The sequence below is a fragment of the Nomascus leucogenys genome, chromosome 17 (assembly GCF_006542625.1).
Source record: "Nomascus leucogenys isolate Asia chromosome 17, Asia_NLE_v1, whole genome shotgun sequence".
In the NCBI taxonomy this organism is placed as follows: domain Eukaryota; kingdom Metazoa; phylum Chordata; class Mammalia; order Primates; family Hylobatidae; genus Nomascus; species Nomascus leucogenys.
In genome coordinates this window covers 12,540,894-12,560,527 of record NC_044397.1, presented here as the reverse complement: position 1 = coordinate 12,560,527, position 19,634 = coordinate 12,540,894, and the positions used below count along the sequence as shown (strand labels likewise).

Genomic DNA, 19,634 nt, shown 5'->3' with positions numbered 1-19,634 from the left:
GAGATGGGGTTTCCTCATGTTGGCCAGGCTGGTCTTGATCTCCTGGCCTCAAGCGATCTGCCTGCTTCGGCCTCCCAAAGTGCTGGGATTATAGACATGAGCCACTGCACTTGGGATTGCAGGCATGAGCCACCAGGACTTGTCTGTCGTTGGTTCCTTCCTTCCTTCTTTCCTCCCTCCCTGCTTCCTTGTCTCTCTCTCTTTTCTTTCTTTCTTTCTTTCTTTCTTTCTTTCTTTCTTTCTTTCTTTCTTTCTTCTTTCTTTCCCTCTCTTTTTCTTTCTTTCTCTTTCTTTCTTCTTTCTTTTTCCTTCCCTCTTTCTTTCCCTTTCTCTTTCCCTCTTTCTTTCTTCTTTCTTTCCTTTCTTTCCCTCTCTCTTTCTTTTTTCCTTTCTTTCTTTGTTTCTTTCTTTCTTCTTTCTTTCTTTTCCTCTCTTTCTTTCTTTCCTTCCTTCTTTCTTTCTTTTCTTTCTTTCTTTCTTTCTTTTCTTTCTTTCTTTCTTTCTTTCTTCTTTTTCTTTCCCTCTCTCCTTCCTTCCTTCCTTCTTTTCTTTCTTTCTTTCTTTCTTTCTTTCTTTCTTTCTTTCTTTCTTTCTTTCTTCTTTTTCTTTCCCTCTCTCCTTTCTTTCTTTCTTTCTTTCCTCTCTTTCTCTCTTTCTGTCTTTCCTTCGTCTTGCTCTATCTCCCAGACTGGAGTGCAGTGGTGTGATCATAGCTCACTGCAGCCTCAATTGCCTGGTCTCAAGGATCCTTCTGCCCTGATCTCCAAAAATGCTGGGATTACAAGCAAAAGCAACCTTCCCAGCTCCAACTCCACTTTTGAGAAATGCTTCTGTACCACAACGATTACCCTGACTACTCATAGGTTTCAAGTGAGGACTCTTCCATGTTTCAAGGGTAGAGCATGTGGCTTAGGAGTGGCCAATCAAAGATGGCATTACCCTGGACAGAGTAATTACTTCAGGATGGTCATGTGACCCACCAGGTGTCAGTGAGATGCAATGAGTTTTTCTGAGTCTTTCTTCCCACTGAATTGAGGTCGGGAAGGTTGGGAGGCTAGAGCTGCTACAGCATCTAGCTGTAGGGAAGCTATGGCTAAGGGAAGAATCTTTAGGAAACCTATTACTATGAAAGTCAGAACAAAAGGATACAGCATAACTATGAGCTGGAAACATCAGCTGAGCTCTTGAATCATCATATGCCTAATACTAGCCCTGGACAAACCATGAACCAATAAACTCCGGTCTTTATTTATTTTTTACTTCAACTAGTTTGAGACATCTTTTTCTCTTACAATCAAAAGTTATCTGCTAAAGTGACTAAAATATTATTTTGGGCTACATCTTCCCCTTGCTCATTTCCAACAAACACATTTTCTTTTTTTCTCCAAATCCTTTATTTTAGATTCAGGGGATACCTGTGCAGGTTTGTTATGATGGTGTATTGCATGATGCCAAAGCTTGAGGGTACGATTGAACCCGCCACCCAGGTAGCAAGCATAGTACCCAACAGGTAGTTCTTCAACACTTGCTTCCCCCACCCTATACCCTCTTATAGTCCACAGTGTCTCTTGTTCCCATGCTTATGTCCATATGTACCCAATGTTTAGCTCCCACTTATAAGTGAGAAGATATGGTATTTTGTTTTCTGTTTCTGCCCAATAAATACATTTTCCAATGAAAATGATGAAGACAGAAAGTATGAAATATATTGATTTAACAATTAGAACTGTTCTAATTATAATTGATGCCAATGCCTGTTTTCTTTTTATGATTGAGTAATGATCACAAATTTTTGCTATCAGATTTTGAGTTTGAATCCTGCCTGTATGATCTTAGGAGACTTTTCCTAATCTCAGTGTATGTCCTTACTTCAGTTTGCAAATAAGGATAGTGAAAGCATTTATCCAATAGGGTTGTGTGGAAGATGAAATAATACAGTGCAAACATCTTAGCCAAGTGACTAGCACTTAGTAAGTCCTCAAATCTTCACTATGATATTAATTGAAAGCCTAGCATTTAGAATCTCACTGGTTTATCAATTCTTTTTTCTGGTTGCTTTTTAGTAACTTAAATCAGAGATAATTAAGACTGGTTTCTCATTGGGTTAATATTTTTTCTGGAGAGAGTTAACTTGTGTGGCACAGGCCATCTCTTTATTGAATTAGAAAAGAACTACATTGGATTTCAGATTATCTAGGGCTGAGGCGAATATCAAATCCTACTGTATGTCTGTAGTTCCTAGGCTACAAGCCTACATACGGTAATTGCTGTTTAATATGAATTTTTATTTTTAACCCTTACATATAGTAAGGGTTAATTGCTGCTTAATATGAGTTTTTATTTTTAACTGTTCCCTATTTACAGTCATGCTTTGCTTAAGGACAAAGATATATTCTGAGAAATGTGTCATTAGGTGATTTTTGTCGCTGTGTCTACCTCATAGAGTGTATGTAAAACCTAGATGGTAGAGCCTATTACACAACTAGGCTACATGGTATAGCCTATTGTTCCTAGGCTACAAACCTATACTGGATGTTACTGTACTGAATACTACAGGCAATTGTAACACAGTGGTATTTGTGTATCTAAACACATCTAAACATAGACAAGGTACAGTAAAAAATATGGTATTATAATCTTATGTGACCACTGTCATATATGTGATCTGTCATTCACCAAAAATGCTATCAAGCAGTGCACTACTGTTCTTTCTCTTTACTTTAAAGTTGAATTCTTTATATTGATTGAATGACTTTCTGACATAGCAAATAAAAAGCATGAGGAGAAGCATTATCAGTTAACAAAATTAACACTTAAAATCAGCAAAGTTTTAATGTTTCGTTCCAAGAAAAGCCTGTGGAAGATCGGTTCCACAACTGAAAGCTTGGGGCTGCTTCAGACATCTGTCTGTGTGTACGCTATGAAGGTGTTTCTCTTCACAGTTCCCCGCCCTCTAGTGGTAGTTACAATAATGCCATTTTGTAGTCCCTGTACAGGAAATGCCTCTTCTTACTTCAGTTACCAGAATCCTTTTACAGGAAGTTAGGTGTGGTCTTTGAAGGAGAATTAAAAAAAAAAAAAAAAAAAAAAAAAGATTTTTTTTTTTTTTTAAAGCATGATGGAATTTTAGCTGCAGTCTTCTTGGTGCCAGCTTATCAATCCCAAACTCTGGGTGTAAAAGATTCTACAGGGGTAATGTTTTAATATTCTTATTATGCTTATTCTCTGTGATGCTTCTCTACCTTTACAGTAGTAGAATCCTTGGGGAAATCTGCAGAGGGACCACTTTCATTTTGAAGCTGCTGGCTGCATGTTTTAGCATGTCTCTTCTGTTAGAGAATCCAGGCATGGCAGTTTCCTCCCCCAGCGTGCAAGGACCATCTTCATGCCTATGTCTGTCGCTAGGCATGAGGGTCTCTAGGGATGGGTGAGAAAAATGAGGGATGTTTTGGAGGCACTATAATACTGGGGAGGGCAGTCTGCTAGCTGGTAGCTGAAAGGTCCTGGTTTACTTCAACATTTTTTTTAAAATAAAACTGTGCAGTAGTTTTTGTTATTTTAGGTTTCCCTCTGTTTTATCTGGTGTATGCTGCAGAAGTGAACTGCATAACACATTTCACTCTTAGAAAATGCATTTCATATATTTAAATGGCAACTCTGACTCCTATAGTATGGGGGTGAAATAGATTGATTTTTTGAAAAGATGGAAAAAATAGATTAAGTGGCATTTAGGAGTCAAGATGTTGATTGTATTGTTTCAAATAGCATAGAAACTCCTGCCACTGGTTCAGAGGTAACATTTGGAATGACCGATGTGCTCTTTTGAGTTATCTACTTTAATCTAGTGAAATATGATTTGAATACCAGTAAAAATCTCAAAGACTCATATAATAAGAGTTTGCTTGAAAAGATAAACTATCATAAACTTATTATTTTTTCTCAAGTCCAAATTCTGATATGGACACTAAGACTGTGATGCTACGTTTTTGTGAAATGGGCATAATTTGAGGAAATTGGCTATCTCTACAGTATTTCCTAAGGTACTGCAAATGTGTTAATTTAAGAAGCAATTACACTAGCTAGCAGCAGGTTGCTAAGCCAGGGGGTCCGAGCTACAGACCTCTGATGTGGATGACTTCCTGCCCGGTTTGGCAGGAGCTGGGTCCCTTCCTGTGCAGCTTCCGAGCAGTTCCAAACACAACCAGGCATCTTCTGCTCCTTCCCACTCCCTTTCTTTCAAGCAGGATCTACCTATGTTACCATAGCCTGGCATTTTAGGATTTCCAGAGCTTTTTACCCAGTGAATTGACTTGGAATAAACTCTTAAATGTGATAAAGTGAGCCAAAGGGCACGTGGAAAGACTTGGAGAGATACGTTCAAGATCCTCAGCCCAGGTTCTCCAATTTAGTGTGATGTTTCATCTCTTGTTTTGGATCTCTGCTATTTTTTCAGAAAGAATGCTGAAAAAGATGGCTGCCAAAATATTCACACAAGTGAAACAGCAGGCACAAACCAGTATCCTCCATTTCTGAGCTCTGAATTGCATATTTTCCCACAAGTAGCACAATCACTTAAAACATTTTGGGAGTGGGAGATTAGATTACCTCATAGACACCTACTGAATGTGAAAGATAGATCTCCATGCGAGCAAATGGATGCATATATGAGATTCCCTGAATACCAAATACAGCTTTCTTTGAAAATATTATAGCTATCTGGGTTTCTATGCTGTATCTCAGTACTCAGTGCCATGTAACTGACACAATCACCTTTTATTCTAATGGTCATTGCTTTTTTTCCCTCCCTGTTTCTGTAGCACTTTCTTATGCAAGGAGCTAAACAGTGATTAAAGGAGCAGGATGAAAAGATGGCACAGTCAGTGCTGGTACCGCCAGGACCTGACAGCTTCCGCTTCTTTACCAGGGAATCCCTTGCTGCTATTGAACAACGCATTGCAGAAGAGAAAGCTAAGAGACCCAAACAGGAACGCAAGGATGAGGATGATGAAAATGGCCCAAAGCCAAACAGTGACTTGGAAGCAGGAAAATCTCTTCCATTTATTTATGGAGACATTCCTCCAGAGATGGTGTCAGTGCCCCTGGAGGATCTGGACCCCTACTATATCAATAAGAAAGTGAGTTCTTAGTCAAGTTGCCTTCACTGCCTATTTACTAATTGGTTCTGGGCTAGTCCCAGGGATGATGGTGAAGAAGGCTTGCCTCCTTCCCTCTGTCTAAAGTATCACTAAGATGCTGGATGGGCCTGACCGTGTAATGGACCAATGATCCTAGAAGTCTTTTGGAAGCACTCATTTGAACCTGCATTTGTGAGACAGGCAGAGAACTGGTGAGGCATCCTCCAGCGCGGGAATTAAGGAAGGACAAAAGCCTATTCACCTTCCTGAATACAAATTATATGCTTAAACCAGTGTAAATTGACCCTGATTCCCTAATAATGTTGAGAAGCAAAACCTGTAAACTAGGAGTCTATTTAAATTTTATTTTTTATATTTGCAGGAGTAGTATCTAAATTCCTCTTTATAGTCTCTAGCTCTCCATAAGTCACTTTCATCTTCAGTGGGCTTAATTATTCCTTTATACCATACTTTCTCCTTTCTATTGCTCTCCACAGAAGAAATAATAGCAGGTGACTTGTAGGTGCCAAATAAGATTCTGAGCAAAGAACACACCTGGAAAACCTTGAAGTTCTCATGAGAAAATTTTCTAACCAAAAAAAAAATCAAAGCCTCAATTTTGTGCTTTATGTGAATTATAAATGTGGTTTTAAAATACTTACATTAAAACTTGATAAAGATGCTAAGAATTCCTATGGCATTGATCACAAATTTTCTTAATAATCCTCATGTCATTTATCAAATTTAGGAAAGTTTATAGTGCTCAGAAAAAAAGGCATCTATCTTCATGTCATATGCTGGTAGTTATTATGTTATACACTATTTTACAGGGCAATATTTATAAATAATGGCTTTACTTTTCTCTTAAAATATTCTTAATATATATTCTAAGTTTTGTTTTATGTGTTGTGTTTTCTTTTTCAGACGTTTATAGTATTGAATAAAGGGAAAGCAATCTCTCGATTCAGTGCCACCCCCGCCCTTTACATTTTAACTCCCTTCAACCCTATTAGAAAATTAGCTATTAAGATTTTGGTACATTCATATCCTTTTTCAAATCGTCACTTAATATGATTTTCTTCTTTGACCAAGTTATTGGGCTACACATTTTCCAAAATATCTGTGGTTGGCAATGTTATGTGTTCTTTCTCTTTCCTTTTACTCAATAGTTAGCATGTTGCAAAATGAGATCACAGGTAAGTGAATTACTTTTCCCCATCTTCTAAGTGTTTCTTCTCTACCCAACTCACTATTACTTCTTTCTTCTTTTTTCTTCTCCCTTATGAATTGCTTGCCACATCCAAGCCTTTCTCGTTAATTTTGACCATATTACCAGGCTCTCCTCCTGTAAGTCTTCAATTGACAATGTTAGGTAAGAGAGTAAACTCCATGAGCTAATTTTCTTTACTGCTTTTACATTTGGAAAATAAATATACATAATCTGAATTACAATTTTATATGTTTTTGATCTGAATTTTATTGACTTTCTTCTATTTTAGCATTTAAAAGCTTTGAGTTAGTAAGCATTTACAATTGTGTCTGTAGGTATAACACCCTTTCAAATACTTTTCCAAATTTGTTTCCCAACAGCCTTCCTATTGATCTTCTACTTTCTATTCTTTTCCTTTCTTTTTCTTTTTATCACTTGTTCCTGTGTTTTATTCAAGTCACAAATCTTGCTACAATTATCCCTCTCCAAAGGATTAATGTCTATCTATCCATATACATTCTCGTTTTATTTTTTATACTCCTTATTGAAGCACCTGCTTTCCAAAAATGAGATTGATGACATCTTGGTGGTAGATGGCAATTTGATTGATTCTTTGAAATTAAATAGAGTAGTTGGAAATGAGAGGTTTTATTCTAGGCCAGAAACAAGTCTTGTTGACAGCCAGTCTTGGGAATGCCAATGAAGCAAAGGCTTGGATGACTGAAGCTGTGTGAGGCAGGGGCATTTACAGGAAGAACACAGAAGTCATGGGAGGAGGAGTGATATGCTTCAGGAATCAGAGGTAAGGCAGGGGAACTGAAATTAAGCAAAGCCTCAGATTAGGACAGCATGTTATTTCTTCTTTAGAAAGAATCGTTTCTTGGAATTCCATGATATGGTTAGCCCAGGTCCTGGTATTAAGGCTTTCAGTATAAATATTCTTCACCTTTAGCAGGCCTAGAAAATATTTGAATTAGATAAGGTACAGAATTAAATTAAGTAGGAAATTCATGAAATGAGATAAGCCTGGTACAGGGTACTTATGTCATTTCTAGGTGGAGGGGATGTAAAGCATGTCCCTAGACTTGCCTCCCAGTATGGTAAATGCTGTCTTTAGAAGCATAACATTCTGTAAAGTCTCCTTTTAACCTCTAGGTTGTTCCTCTTCCCCAGTTTAGGTGGATATCAACATCTTTTATTTGATGTTTATGTTTCATGTTTTAAGATTTCCTAGTTTCTTGGCATTACCTTGAGCAATAATGTTTTCTTACCTCTCTCTGTTTTCCAAACAAGAGAACCCAGTGGCATGTGGAGAAAAAGATGTCTTTGAGTTAGCATTAGAAATGAATAATAAAGTTGGAATTTATATTTGGGTCTCATGATTATAAATTATGATCTATTATTATGTTTCAAGCATTTGTAATCTGTGCAGTGAATAAATCTCTGCAAAAACTATTCATTATATTTTAAAATAATTGTATGTTCCTTATGCAAATGTAATTTATGTATAAAATTACATGAAAAATTCTAGTCTAGAACTAGACTTCTGTTCCTAGTAGACATTGGGAAAATATGCATTAAATAAATAAGTGACTAGTAAGTCAGAGATTAGAGAATCAGACGGGAAACAAGTGAAAAAATAAGTTTGAATGGATCAGAAAAAATCTTTCTTGTCATGCATCTGAATGATGAGATGGAGTTAAGAAAACTCAATATATTTGTTTTTTACAAAAGCAGATTTTTGTTTTAAAACTTTTGTAATAGACCATGGAAAATCTCATGAAAACTATTGTCCCCACTTGAAAAAAAAAGTCCTAGGAGATTATGAATGCCCATTTAAAACTCCCTGGAAAAGAGACTCCTGGTGGTAGAGGGTAAGGGCAGTTTAAGAAATTCTGATCAGAGAATCTGAGTACTAAGGACACAGTTTGTGCCAGGACCTCTCTAGATATCCAGATACAACTTGAATCTGTGGGCTTGTGTTTGCTTCCTGGGAGAAAGAACTCACCCTCCGGAGGCGGAAGTCATTGGGAGGCCTGAGGTGATGCAGGTTGAAATGTGAAGCCAGCCAGGCAAATCTATTAAGGTATGCCAAGCTGAGCTGTTGATTCTCTGAGAAGTTTACAGATGGCTTAGAGTCACAAATTTATTCCAATGTAGAAAATTAGATTTTAAAAAGTCTCTAATTTCCTGGCTTAAAGTGTTATATTTCCGATGTCTCACCTTGGAGCAGAGATGTAACAAAAGGCAGTGAGGCTAATAGTCTAAGATACATGAATCCTTCCACATTTTGGTGATGCTGGTGCAATTGATCAAATAGCCTAGTAAACTTAGAGGCATATAGGTACCGTAGTTAGTAACTGATTTTCACAGTAATTTTGTCCTTTATTCCTCATGTTGCAAACCCTAGACCCAAATCCTGATTTTCTGACTTCAAGTACAGTGTCGTTTACTGTAAGTTAAAAATTCTTGGAGAGATGGTCATGGTTGTTTGGCTACAGTTGGGAGGTCATTGTGTATTTATTACCACTAGTTTATAAACCAACAAAAAGCCAATCATGCTAAATACGTTTGTATTTTAAACTTGGACTAATACCTCTCTTTCCAACAAAAAGCTTGACTTGTTTCTCCAAGAGCTGTTGTTATCTATTAGGAGCTATTTTGTGTCAAATTAGCTTTTTTAAAAATTTATTTTGGCTGAATGAGAAATTATGCTTGTGGTATTTTTACCAGGATGCATTTTGAAAACTGAAAATTCTTTTGATGTGCCTAGTGTCTTATTTGATATTTAAATAAAAGATGATTTATTTTCTAGATAACAAACAAGTTAAAAATAATCTATGTTCCTAAAGTTCCCTACCAAGGTTTTAAATGTGTTTCCTGTCAGCTTTTATTATTTTAAGTTAATATATGCACACTCCTCTAATTTATTTTGCATTTGTTACTCATTTGTTCATTTGCAAGTACTTACTGAGTATCTACCATGTGGTAGATATTCTTGTGAGCACTGGGATCCAACATTGAACAAAATGAAGCTCCTACTCTCATGTAGTTACATTCATGTGAGTGTGTGTGTGTGTTTGGAAGAAGAAAGACAATAAACAAGTACGTCGATTGGGAGCTAGTAATAAGTGTTACTAAGAAAAATAAATTAGTGTCAAAGGGAGGAGTGACAAGGTGTTGTTTTAGATTGTATGGCCAGTAAAATCTTTTCTGAAAAGGTACCAATTGAGCAGAGATCCGAAGGAGCAAAGGAGTGAGACATGGGAATCTAGGGGTAAAGTCAGTTCAAGGAGAACAGCAAGTATGAATGTAAAGTCTGAAGGTGGGGGTGCAACTAGTATGTTTAAAAATCAGCAAGGAGACCTGAGTGGCTGGAGCACAGTGGGAAAGGCAGGAAGCGAGGAGATGACATCAGTGGGAGTGAAGGTCAGGGGCTAAAGTTGTAGGTGAGGTGCAGTGGGTCATTGTGAGGACACCACATTTACTCTGAATGAGACTCCAGGAGGGTTTTCAGTAGCAGGGTATCATGACCTGACTCACATATTTAAAAGATCACTCTGGCTGCTTCATGGAGAAGAGACTGCATAAGGGGAAAGAATGGAAGCAAGGAGACCGGGACTGACGGTCATTATGAAGGCAAGAGAGCATGGTGGCTTGGACTATGGTGGAAACGATAAGGATGGTAAAATGTCATCAGATTTTGAGGTATTTTGCAGAAGAGCTGACAAGATTTGCTGAGCAATTGGTTGTGGGGTATAGGTGGAAGGGAGGGACTAAGGATGATTCCAAGCATTTAGTCTGGTCAAGAAAGAAAAATGGAGTTGTGTTGACTGAGCTTGGGGCAACTTGAATGAACCAGTTTTGTGGGTAAGATCAAGAGCTTGGTTTTGAACATGTTGTGTTTGAGACACCTATTAGACATCGTTGGAGGAGTGGAGGAGTTAGGTGGCTGTGCAAATCTGGAGTTCAGAAAAGGGCTGGGCTGGAGGTGTTCGACTTTGGGAGCTGTCAGTGTACAGCTGGTATTTAAAGTCATGACATGGGACTAGGCTGCCAAAGAGCTGAGACCCTCCCTCCAAATCACACTAGTAATGCTGAACTACCTATCATTTGAAAATGGTAGGAAAATGGAAAACATAGGTTTTGGTATCAGAAAATGTATATTCAAACCCTATCTCTAAAATTTACCTTTTAGCTATATGACCTTAGTCCAAGTTACTCCAATTCTTTCGAATCTCAGTTTCTCTATCTTTAAAATTATAATCACAGTTTAGACATTAATAATGATAAAATGTATGACAAGTATCTAGCACCAGATCCCGTGCTAGTACTTAGTAGGTACTCAATAAAGGGTATCTATGACCGTAATTGCTAAAATTCTAGTAGCAACTGCTGTAAGATTAGCAAAAAGGAAACTCTCGTATTGCTTAAGGAATTGCACAAAGAACTTTATAGAAATCCCTACTCTGACTCTGCAAACAAAATCTTTATATAGCACCAGAGTTTAGACCTGCAAGTGACCCAAACAACGTGGCCAGTCCTGTCTCATTTTGTAGATGAGTTCACTGAAACCAAGAGATGTTTAGTTTTTTCTAAGGCTACATTTTCTATCAGTGGCAGAGCTGAAACTTCAGACAAGGTTTTTTGATTCTCAGCTCTTTGCATTTTGCATCCAACAGAAAACAAATGATTTTTAAACCCTCGGATTTAATATATGTGGGACATTGCCAGTGTTCTTGTTTTATGCATTTCAAAGGTGCTTCTTAGTTGCTCCAACTTACTAATTCATTAATTGGTGTCCATACCAAGATATAAAATGTGGTTTTCCATGAAAAGAAATATACAGGTTTATGTGAAAGCAGATGACACAATTTCTCTTTCTTTTGTTTTCAATGCTCATATGTTATCATTTAGTTATCTACTGGCAAATAGGAGTTTGTTCATATTAAAATTAAACAATCCAATAGTTAACACTGTAAATGTGACATTTACTCAATTTTTCTGCTGGCTCAGAAATATGCACTGGTATGTAGAAAGAGACCTATTCTATTTTACTTCAAATTATCCATTTTTACATTAGAAAACCTCTAACATCAGGCTATCTTCTACTTCTAGCTTATATATATAGGTTAAAAACTCCTCTGCAACTTCTTTGGATATTATACATTATTACAAAGTCTCTGAACAGAGAATAATGTCTTTTCCTTCCTGTAGAATAACAAAGAAATGTCCTATAATTTTATACTCAATAAAGGAGTTATTAATGGTAATAAACTAATAATTATTATCTTAGTAGATAATGACTCTATACTGTAAGAAAAGTATTATCCACATTTATATAAGCAAACTGAGCCTCAAAGAATCAAACAAATTGCTGAAGCCCACATGGCTGGTAAGAGATGTATCCGATCCATGGTTCATTGCTCTAAATCTCATGGTGCTTCATCCTCCCTCCATGGAGACAGGGGTGGGCGTGCCAGTATTATGATGATCCAGGCTCCATGTCAAGGACTACTTAAACAATTTTCAGTAAAAACTTGAAGAAGTGTTTCTCATCGTATACACACAGGAAATATTTTACATTTGCCAACTCGCAGGTTAGTATCAATCAATAGGTTTACCCACTTTTATTTATACCTGGCATAAAGGAATTAATAGATTACAAAAAATCTTTGTCCCCTGATATTATATAAGGTTTATCTGCCTCTACTTTACTTTATATTGCAACATTCTTAAAACAATATTGTTCCAGGATACATTGTTCTTTTGAAAAATGTACTCTACTTTATGACTTGGATTATATATTTAAAAAATAGTATAGGATGTATGCATTTTGCTACTAGTTTGAGCCTTTTGAAATCTGCCTTGATGTGGAGTTTCTATGCTTTTTTGATGCATGGCATCACCAATGCAAAATCCATACCTACATTAAATACTTTTGTATTTGAGTTTGTTTTTTTTTTTTAGATGGAGTCTCACTCTGTCGCCCAGACTGGAGTGCAGTGGTACGATCTCGGCTCACTGCAAGCTCTGCCTCCTGGGTTCACACCATTCTCCTGCCTCAGCCTCCCGAGTAGCTGGGACTACAGGCACCTGCCACCACGCCCGGCTAATTTTTTGTATTTTTAGTAGAGACGGGGTTTCACCGTGTTAGCCAGGATGGTCTGGATCTCCTGACCTTGTGATCCGCCCACCTTGGCCTCCCAAAGTGCTGGGATTACAGGCGTGAGCCACTGCGCCCAGCTGTATTTGAGTATTTTTAAGATCATCTGAAACTATTTCAGTCATTCACCAGAATCCAGGAATTTGTAAAGTATGTGATGGATGAAATAGATTAACAATGATTTAGAAACTTAATGAATTTTAAACCTTTCTATTTAGAGATACCTATGAAACCACAAGTGTAAAAACTTGACCCTAGTTATCTACTATTTTTCTATTAAAAGTAAAATTGTTCTTTTTGTGTGCCGGAATTTTTAACTTAAGTGTATACTTTCATTAAAATGATAGCCATGAAATAAGGAAAATGCTGGGTTTTGACTTATTATCAGTGACTAATTGGAAAATAATTATTTCTCTTGTTAATTAATATTGAAATATATATTTTACTTTATTATATATAACTAAATTATACCACTATAAAGAGTAAGTTTTTAAGTGTCATAAAACCATTGCCAAGTCCATTATGCAGCATAATCACATAAGGCTGTTAATTTCCACCTTATACTTATCCTATATTTTACCCTCAAAAACTGTAGAAACTTGTGTAAACAATATGTATATGTATTTCAGACAGAGTCTCACTCTGTCACCCAGGCTGGAGTGCAATGGCGTGATCTCAGCTCACTGCTACCTCTGCCTCCTGGGTTCAAGTGATTCCCCTGCTTCAGCCTCCTGATTAGCTGGGATTACAGGCATCTGTTACCACGCCTGGCTAATTTTTGCATTTTTAGTAGAGACAGAGTTTCCCCATTTTACCCAGGCTGGTCTCAAACTCCTAACCTCAAGTGATCTGCCCGCCTCGGCCTCCCGAAATGCTAAGATTATAGGCGAGAGCCATGACACCTGGCCAACAATATATTTGAAGACAAACTTTATGCTGTATTTTTAAATAATTTATCAAAAATTATTTTTAAAAACTCCATTTAGTCACAAATGAATTGCAAAATTAATTTCATTCAGTAGTCAACTGACACTATGTGAAATAGCAAGGCTATAATGGTGAATAATATAGACATGATTCCTGTCCTTATGATGCTCAGAGAGTAGTTGAGAAGATCATCATTAAAATTTGTCATTAGAAGAATAATATAAGGGCTGCAGGGGTATATAACTGGTAGTAGATCAATCTGAGTACTAAAGAAAAAGAGAGGTAACATTTCCATGACCCTAAAGTCAGAAACAGCATATAAAACATTCATAACATTTGACAACCTAAAATAATTACAGTATTATCCAAGTGGGGAAAATGCAATGAAGAGAAAAGAAAATGAAACTGGAGAAGTAGACAGGGGTCAGACCTCCTAGCGTCTTGACTCTATGTTAAGACATTTGATCATCATCCTAAGAGTAATAGAAAGCTACCAAAACGATTCATATTACATTTACAATGGTCATTTTAGCACAGAATGCAGAATGGATTAAATGGAGCCAAACATGAATTTGGAAAGATCAGTTTAGAGGAGACTGCAATCTAGATGGACTATTATTAGATTTGATGCTAGTCTTGACAGACACTTGGACCATGCAGTGATATGGGGATGGAAAAAAGTAACTGAATCCAGAGATAGCAGGCAGAATTGACAATATTTGATGGTTAATTAGATGTGAACGTTTAAGAAGAGACAGCAATCTAAGATTTCTCATAGGTCTCTGGCTATATTATGCACATTTTATAAGACACAGAGATGTCAAAGGAGTTAGTAATTAGCAGGAGTGGAGGGGTAGATTAAAAGATACTTTTCAAAAGTTCAGTTTTAGAATTCAAAATTTGAAGTGTTGATAAGATATGTAAGTACAGATGTCATATGGACAATCAAGAATGTGGAATTCAGAAGAGAGGTCTTGCTTGGAGAGAAGTATCTGAGAATGGTGGTACATAATGGTTATGTTTGTTGAGCAATGTTTGTTGATGGACTACACTAGGATGAGGGGAGTAGAAGAGAGGTAGATGGCTTACATACCTTATGTCTTTCTTTTCAAAAAGAAAAATGCCACATTTCAAAGAATACAGAGAAATTGGTGCCCTGAGGCATGAAGAAGCCAGGGAATTGGAACCGCCTGAAAGCAGAGGGAAGATAACTTAATGCTAAGGGGAGGAACCATCCTTGTTGAATGCTGCTCAGAAAGCATGTCAAATATAAACTCAAATTATCCTTTTGTTTTTAGTGACAAAACGTGAAGATGTTGCCATCTTTAGAAAGAAAAGCTGGTAGGCTGAATATGTGATAGATACATAAGAAAAGGAAAGATAAGCAGCTCTTTCAAAAAGTTTGGCCATGATATGGAAAAGGGAGATAGGGCTGTAAGTAGTTAAGGAGAGTTGTGAGTCATAGGAGAGAAATATCCTTTCCCCTATGCCAGGACAAGGGAGACATAAGCAAGTTTGTGTCTATGGGAAAAAGCCAGGAAGGTGGGAGCCATTAAGGATAAGAAAAGAGAGAGTAAGAGATTGCTGAAGTCTTCTGGAAGGGGGAAGGTGTCCAGAATACGGGTGGAGGGATTGGAAACTTCCCCACTATAACAGGAAGGAGGAAAGGGTTAGTCTCAATGTGGAGAAATTTGTTGATTTGGGGGTGGGAAGTGGAGGCGGGGCATTATGATGCTATCTCTTCTCTGTAAAGTAGAAAATAAGTTTTCAGCTTGAAATGGAGCCAGAAGAAAGAAGAGGGTTGGAAGTTGGAGGAAAGTGGAGAATATTTGAAATTTTTCTTTGCAAAGAGTGGGAGATGGAGCCTAGTGGGAAAATGCAGGACTGTGTTGAGGACCACTGAGGTTTGTGACCATAAATTTAGAATGGTGCCAATATGCCACGGGGTGTTATTTTTCCCCAGTAGAGCTCAGCAGACCTACAGGCACAAAGGACTCTCTAGTTTTATATACCAATAGCAAGTCATTTTTTATTTAATTTAGTTTTTTGTTTGTTTTAGCAATAAAGAAAAATTGTTTCTTTGAAATGGTATTTTGTGTGTGTGTGTTCTCTAGATTATAGTGCCCTCACGTGGCTGATGCACATCATTTACTTATGAGTGTTTTCATATGGATGAAAAAACTGGGAATTAAGCATCTGCCTTACAGCACAGCTACTAAACTTAAAAAATAATAATATTATTATTGTTTTGACTAAAACCAGTACTCGATGCAAATTAACTTTCTTTCTAGATCAGCACAACATTGTCCAGTTGTAATAATGTTGATATTTCATTATGTGTAAGTAATGTGATGATTTATAGTAAAAACATTGGGAGTGAGAAAAGATATGAAGAGCACGTATTTCCTCTCTGGAATTTTTATAATTGTGTCCAGATTCACGTTGATAAAGAGTGCCGCTTTACATAATGGCAACTAAATCTTTATTATGCTTTTTATTAAATATGAAAGTCATTACTATTATCTGAGTACTGAATATTTTCTTAAACAGTTGTTTTGGTTTTTGTCTTTTGCTGTTTTTTAATGTCAAGGAAAGTGAAGGGCATTGGCTATACCTGCAAAGACAAAGTGGAATAGGGTGAAACCAACCCAATATTTGTAATAAACTGTGTTCTGTATGATCCAGGAAGCAATTTATTGAGCATCTATTATGCACTAGGGCCATTAAGTTGCAGGAGACTTACATATTTTAACGAATTTGATCTTCATAGCAATCCTGTTAAATGATTACTTTTTCTTACTTTATAACCAAGTCAATTGAGATTCAGGGAACTTAATAAGTAATTTTGCCTTAATTACAAACCCCAGAAATGCCAGTGCTAACACCTGCCATCTTCTCTCATAGTTCAGGATTTTATGAGCAGTTACAGTATATTATATACTCCGTTTAGAAAGGACCTTATTATAAGACATTCCACCAGGGTAACTTTTAGAATGATGTTATAATACATTTAATTAATTACTTGAATTGTATTGTTGAATTTTTGCCAGGGTTTACATACATGCTGAACTTGCAGTTTTAATGTTCAGTTGAGTCTGTCATTAAGAAAATTTAAGTTGATAAATTATTCACTGATGAACTAATTTCTTTGCATTTAATTTTTTTAATTACTAAAAGTACCCAAATAGCCTCAAAATAGTTGATGGCTTGGCCTGAAGACAAGATCTAAATATGAGGTTGTTGAGTTATAGAAATGGCAAAAAAAAGGTCAATGATAGAATAATAAGCAACAAAATAATAATAAGCAACAAAATATTAATAAGCACTAAAGTTTTAAACTTCATGGTGGTGAAGGCACGGTAGTGCATGAAAGTAAGATTTTTCCATTGAGCTTTGTCTTCCTTGACGATATTCTTCTACTTTATTCAATATGCTCATTATGTGCACGATTCTTACCAACTGTGTATTCATGACCATGAGTAACCCTCCAGACTGGACAAAGAATGTGGAGTAAGTATAAATATTTTTCAATATTGACCTCCCTTTATGCTTCATATTGTGCTTTTAACACCTTGAGACCTCCTCAATTTCTTTAACAAACCATGCTAGCTACTGTTAACCAGACCCTGATTCAAATTCATTTCTATCACTAAATGCCTTCTAGGACAAAGCTTGTAGTGGGCTCACTGAGTTTGTAAATTACTGCAGTAGTTTGACTGCCATTATCTGCAGCCCTTTATCTTCTTTGTGAGTCTTATGCTCTTGAAGATCACCAGTGATTTACTAATATCTACTGATAAAAAGTATACCTAATTTTTATGTTCCTTTTTTAATGACTATCACAGTTCTATGTGTTACTAGTATATATTTGATGGATTTTAATGGTGCATATTTTATAAAATACAAATGCTTCAATCATTTTTGGATTAATACCTATTTGCTCAAATCAGACTGAATGCCAGTGTATTTCAGATTATGTCTTCATATAGCGCCACATTATTTGGATCCTTTGAATTAATTAATGTGGAAAATGCAGTATTCATTTATTTACAGTCAATGAGAATGCCTTTTGGAATTTAATGTTTCTTTTTTGACTTAAGCCCCACCTAAACTCTATATCATAGGGAGACCAACATGGAAGTGTCTAATTTTTGTTTGCTGTTTATGTCATCTTTAAGATATGTACATGTAAATTAACCACTAGATTTTTAATGTGAGCTTGGCTATTTTCTCTCAGGTATACCTTTACAGGAATTTATACTTTTGAATCACTTATTAAAATACTTGCAAGGGGCTTTTGTTTAGAAGATTTCACATTTTTACGGGATCCATGGAATTGGTTGGATTTCACAGTCATTACTTTTGCGTAAGTATCTTAATACATTTTCTATCCTGGAAGAGTAAATCACTGGTGGGAGCCTATACTATATTTTCCTTGGTGGCTTGCCTTGACAGACCAAGCATTTTTCTTAGTAATGATATTTTTCTTCCAATCAAATTATCCAGTTTGGAGAAATTAGGAACTATCATAGTAAATTATATGGCTTTGGTTTCAATTAGCACTGTAAAGTAATAAAGTTTCCCAAATAACAGAGATTATGATTGATGACAATGCCATTTTCCTCTTAATTGGGAAATCTGATGGCGACACTCATGAAATTAAAAAGGTCTTGATGAAAGACCAAGGTAGACATAGATTTCCCTAAATTCTGAATAACTCTGATTTAATTCTACAGGTATGTAACAGAATTTGTAAACCTAGGCAATGTTTCAGCTCTTCGAACTTTCAGAGTCTTGAGAGCTTTGAAAACTATTTCTGTAATTCCAGGTAAGAAGAAAATGGTATAAGGTGGTAGGCCCCTTATATCTCCAACTGTTTCTTGTGTTCTGTCATTGTGTTTGTGTGTGAACCCCTTATTACAGATATGTGACAGAGTTTGTGGACCTGGGCAATGTCTCAGCGTTGAGAACATTCAGAGTTCTCCGAGCATTGAAAACAATTTCAGTCATTCCAGGTGAGAGCTAGGTTAAACACCGAGGCTGAATTTAGCTACAGTGGTGGTGCTACAATCACAGCTTTTGTGCAGAAGCCTTGTTGCTAGTTGCATATTGCAAATAAATATGTAAAAAAGCAAGAATTGGTACATCATTTTTTGGATGGATTTGATTCTTTGCTTTTTACTTGTTGCTTTATTTAAAACTATTCTAAATCAGCCTTTGAGTTTAACAAGTGTTGCATGAGGCATTTGCAGTAACAGGCTACATGGTTTGCATCCTATAACATCAAGCTTTCCGCATAGAAGCTAAACTATGAGACATTCAGATTGATGCAAATTTGACAATTTAGGCCTAAAACTGGCAATCTTTTAAGCTGCAGATAAATGAAAGAGCAAGAGATAGCATGAGTGCTGCATGGGGCTCAGATTTCAGATGTCTTCCTTTTTTTAACCCATACTCAAGCTTGCAGAATTCACAGATATATAACCTCATAATTCATCGACTTCAAGATTTCTTACTACTCCATTCACATAGACTTTTCTAAAACCAATAAGGGGTTAGGGAGTAAGACATCTGCAAATAAAAGCAAAATATTTACACAAGGTTGATGTTTAAGCATGAATAACAAAATCATTCTTTTGCTCTAAGGAGTGTTTGGAAATACACATTTGGTTCATTTCCATTCACAGTTTTCTAATGAACATACAAGTTCTGCTTTCATTCATTTTCACCAGCTAGCAGGCTTTTCATGAAAATGTTATTCAATCACAAACATTAAACTAATATTGTTGGCATTCTGCATGACATTTTTATTTTCCAGGACAAGCTCATGATATTTTTGCCGGTAAAATAGCTGTTGAGTAGTATATTTAAATTCCCCCTTCTGATTTTATTTGTAGGCCTGAAGACCATTGTGGGGGCCCTGATCCAGTCAGTGAAGAAGCTTTCTGATGTCATGATCTTGACTGTGTTCTGTCTAAGCGTGTTTGCGCTCATAGGATTACAGTTGTTCATGGGCAACCTACGAAATAAATGTTTGCAATGGCCTCCAGATAATTCTTCCTTTGAAATAAATATCACTTCCTTCTTTAACAATTCATTGGATGGGAATGGTACTACTTTCAATAGGACAGTGAGCATGTTTAACTGGGATGAATATATTGAGGATAAAAGTAAGATATACTCTATAAACCATTAA

General features: G+C 36.4%; 1 protein-coding gene across 3 annotated transcripts in view; it reads left to right on the top strand.

Moving 5' to 3' along the window:
* The window catches only part of SCN2A (sodium voltage-gated channel alpha subunit 2), a 152,075-nt gene that overhangs the window by 51,106 nt on the left and 81,335 nt on the right, over positions 1 to 19,634 (top strand). The window contains exons 1-7 of one of the 3 annotated variants that reach the window (XM_012496570.2): positions 3,086 to 3,192; positions 4,818 to 5,135; positions 6,060 to 6,178; positions 16,859 to 16,948; positions 17,676 to 17,804; positions 18,362 to 18,453; positions 19,336 to 19,608. In XM_012496570.2, the coding sequence (XP_012352024.2) occupies positions 4,869 to 5,135; positions 6,060 to 6,178; positions 16,859 to 16,948; positions 17,676 to 17,804; positions 18,362 to 18,453; positions 19,336 to 19,608 (970 nt within the window). In that variant the 5' untranslated portion in view covers positions 3,086 to 3,192; positions 4,818 to 4,868. Of the gene's footprint in view, positions 1 to 3,085; positions 3,193 to 4,817; positions 5,136 to 6,059; positions 6,179 to 16,858; positions 16,949 to 17,675; positions 17,805 to 18,174; positions 18,267 to 18,361; positions 18,454 to 19,335; positions 19,609 to 19,634 lie in introns of those variants that run through there. The other 2 variants (XM_030797166.1, XM_030797165.1) reach the window with 2 other exon arrangements.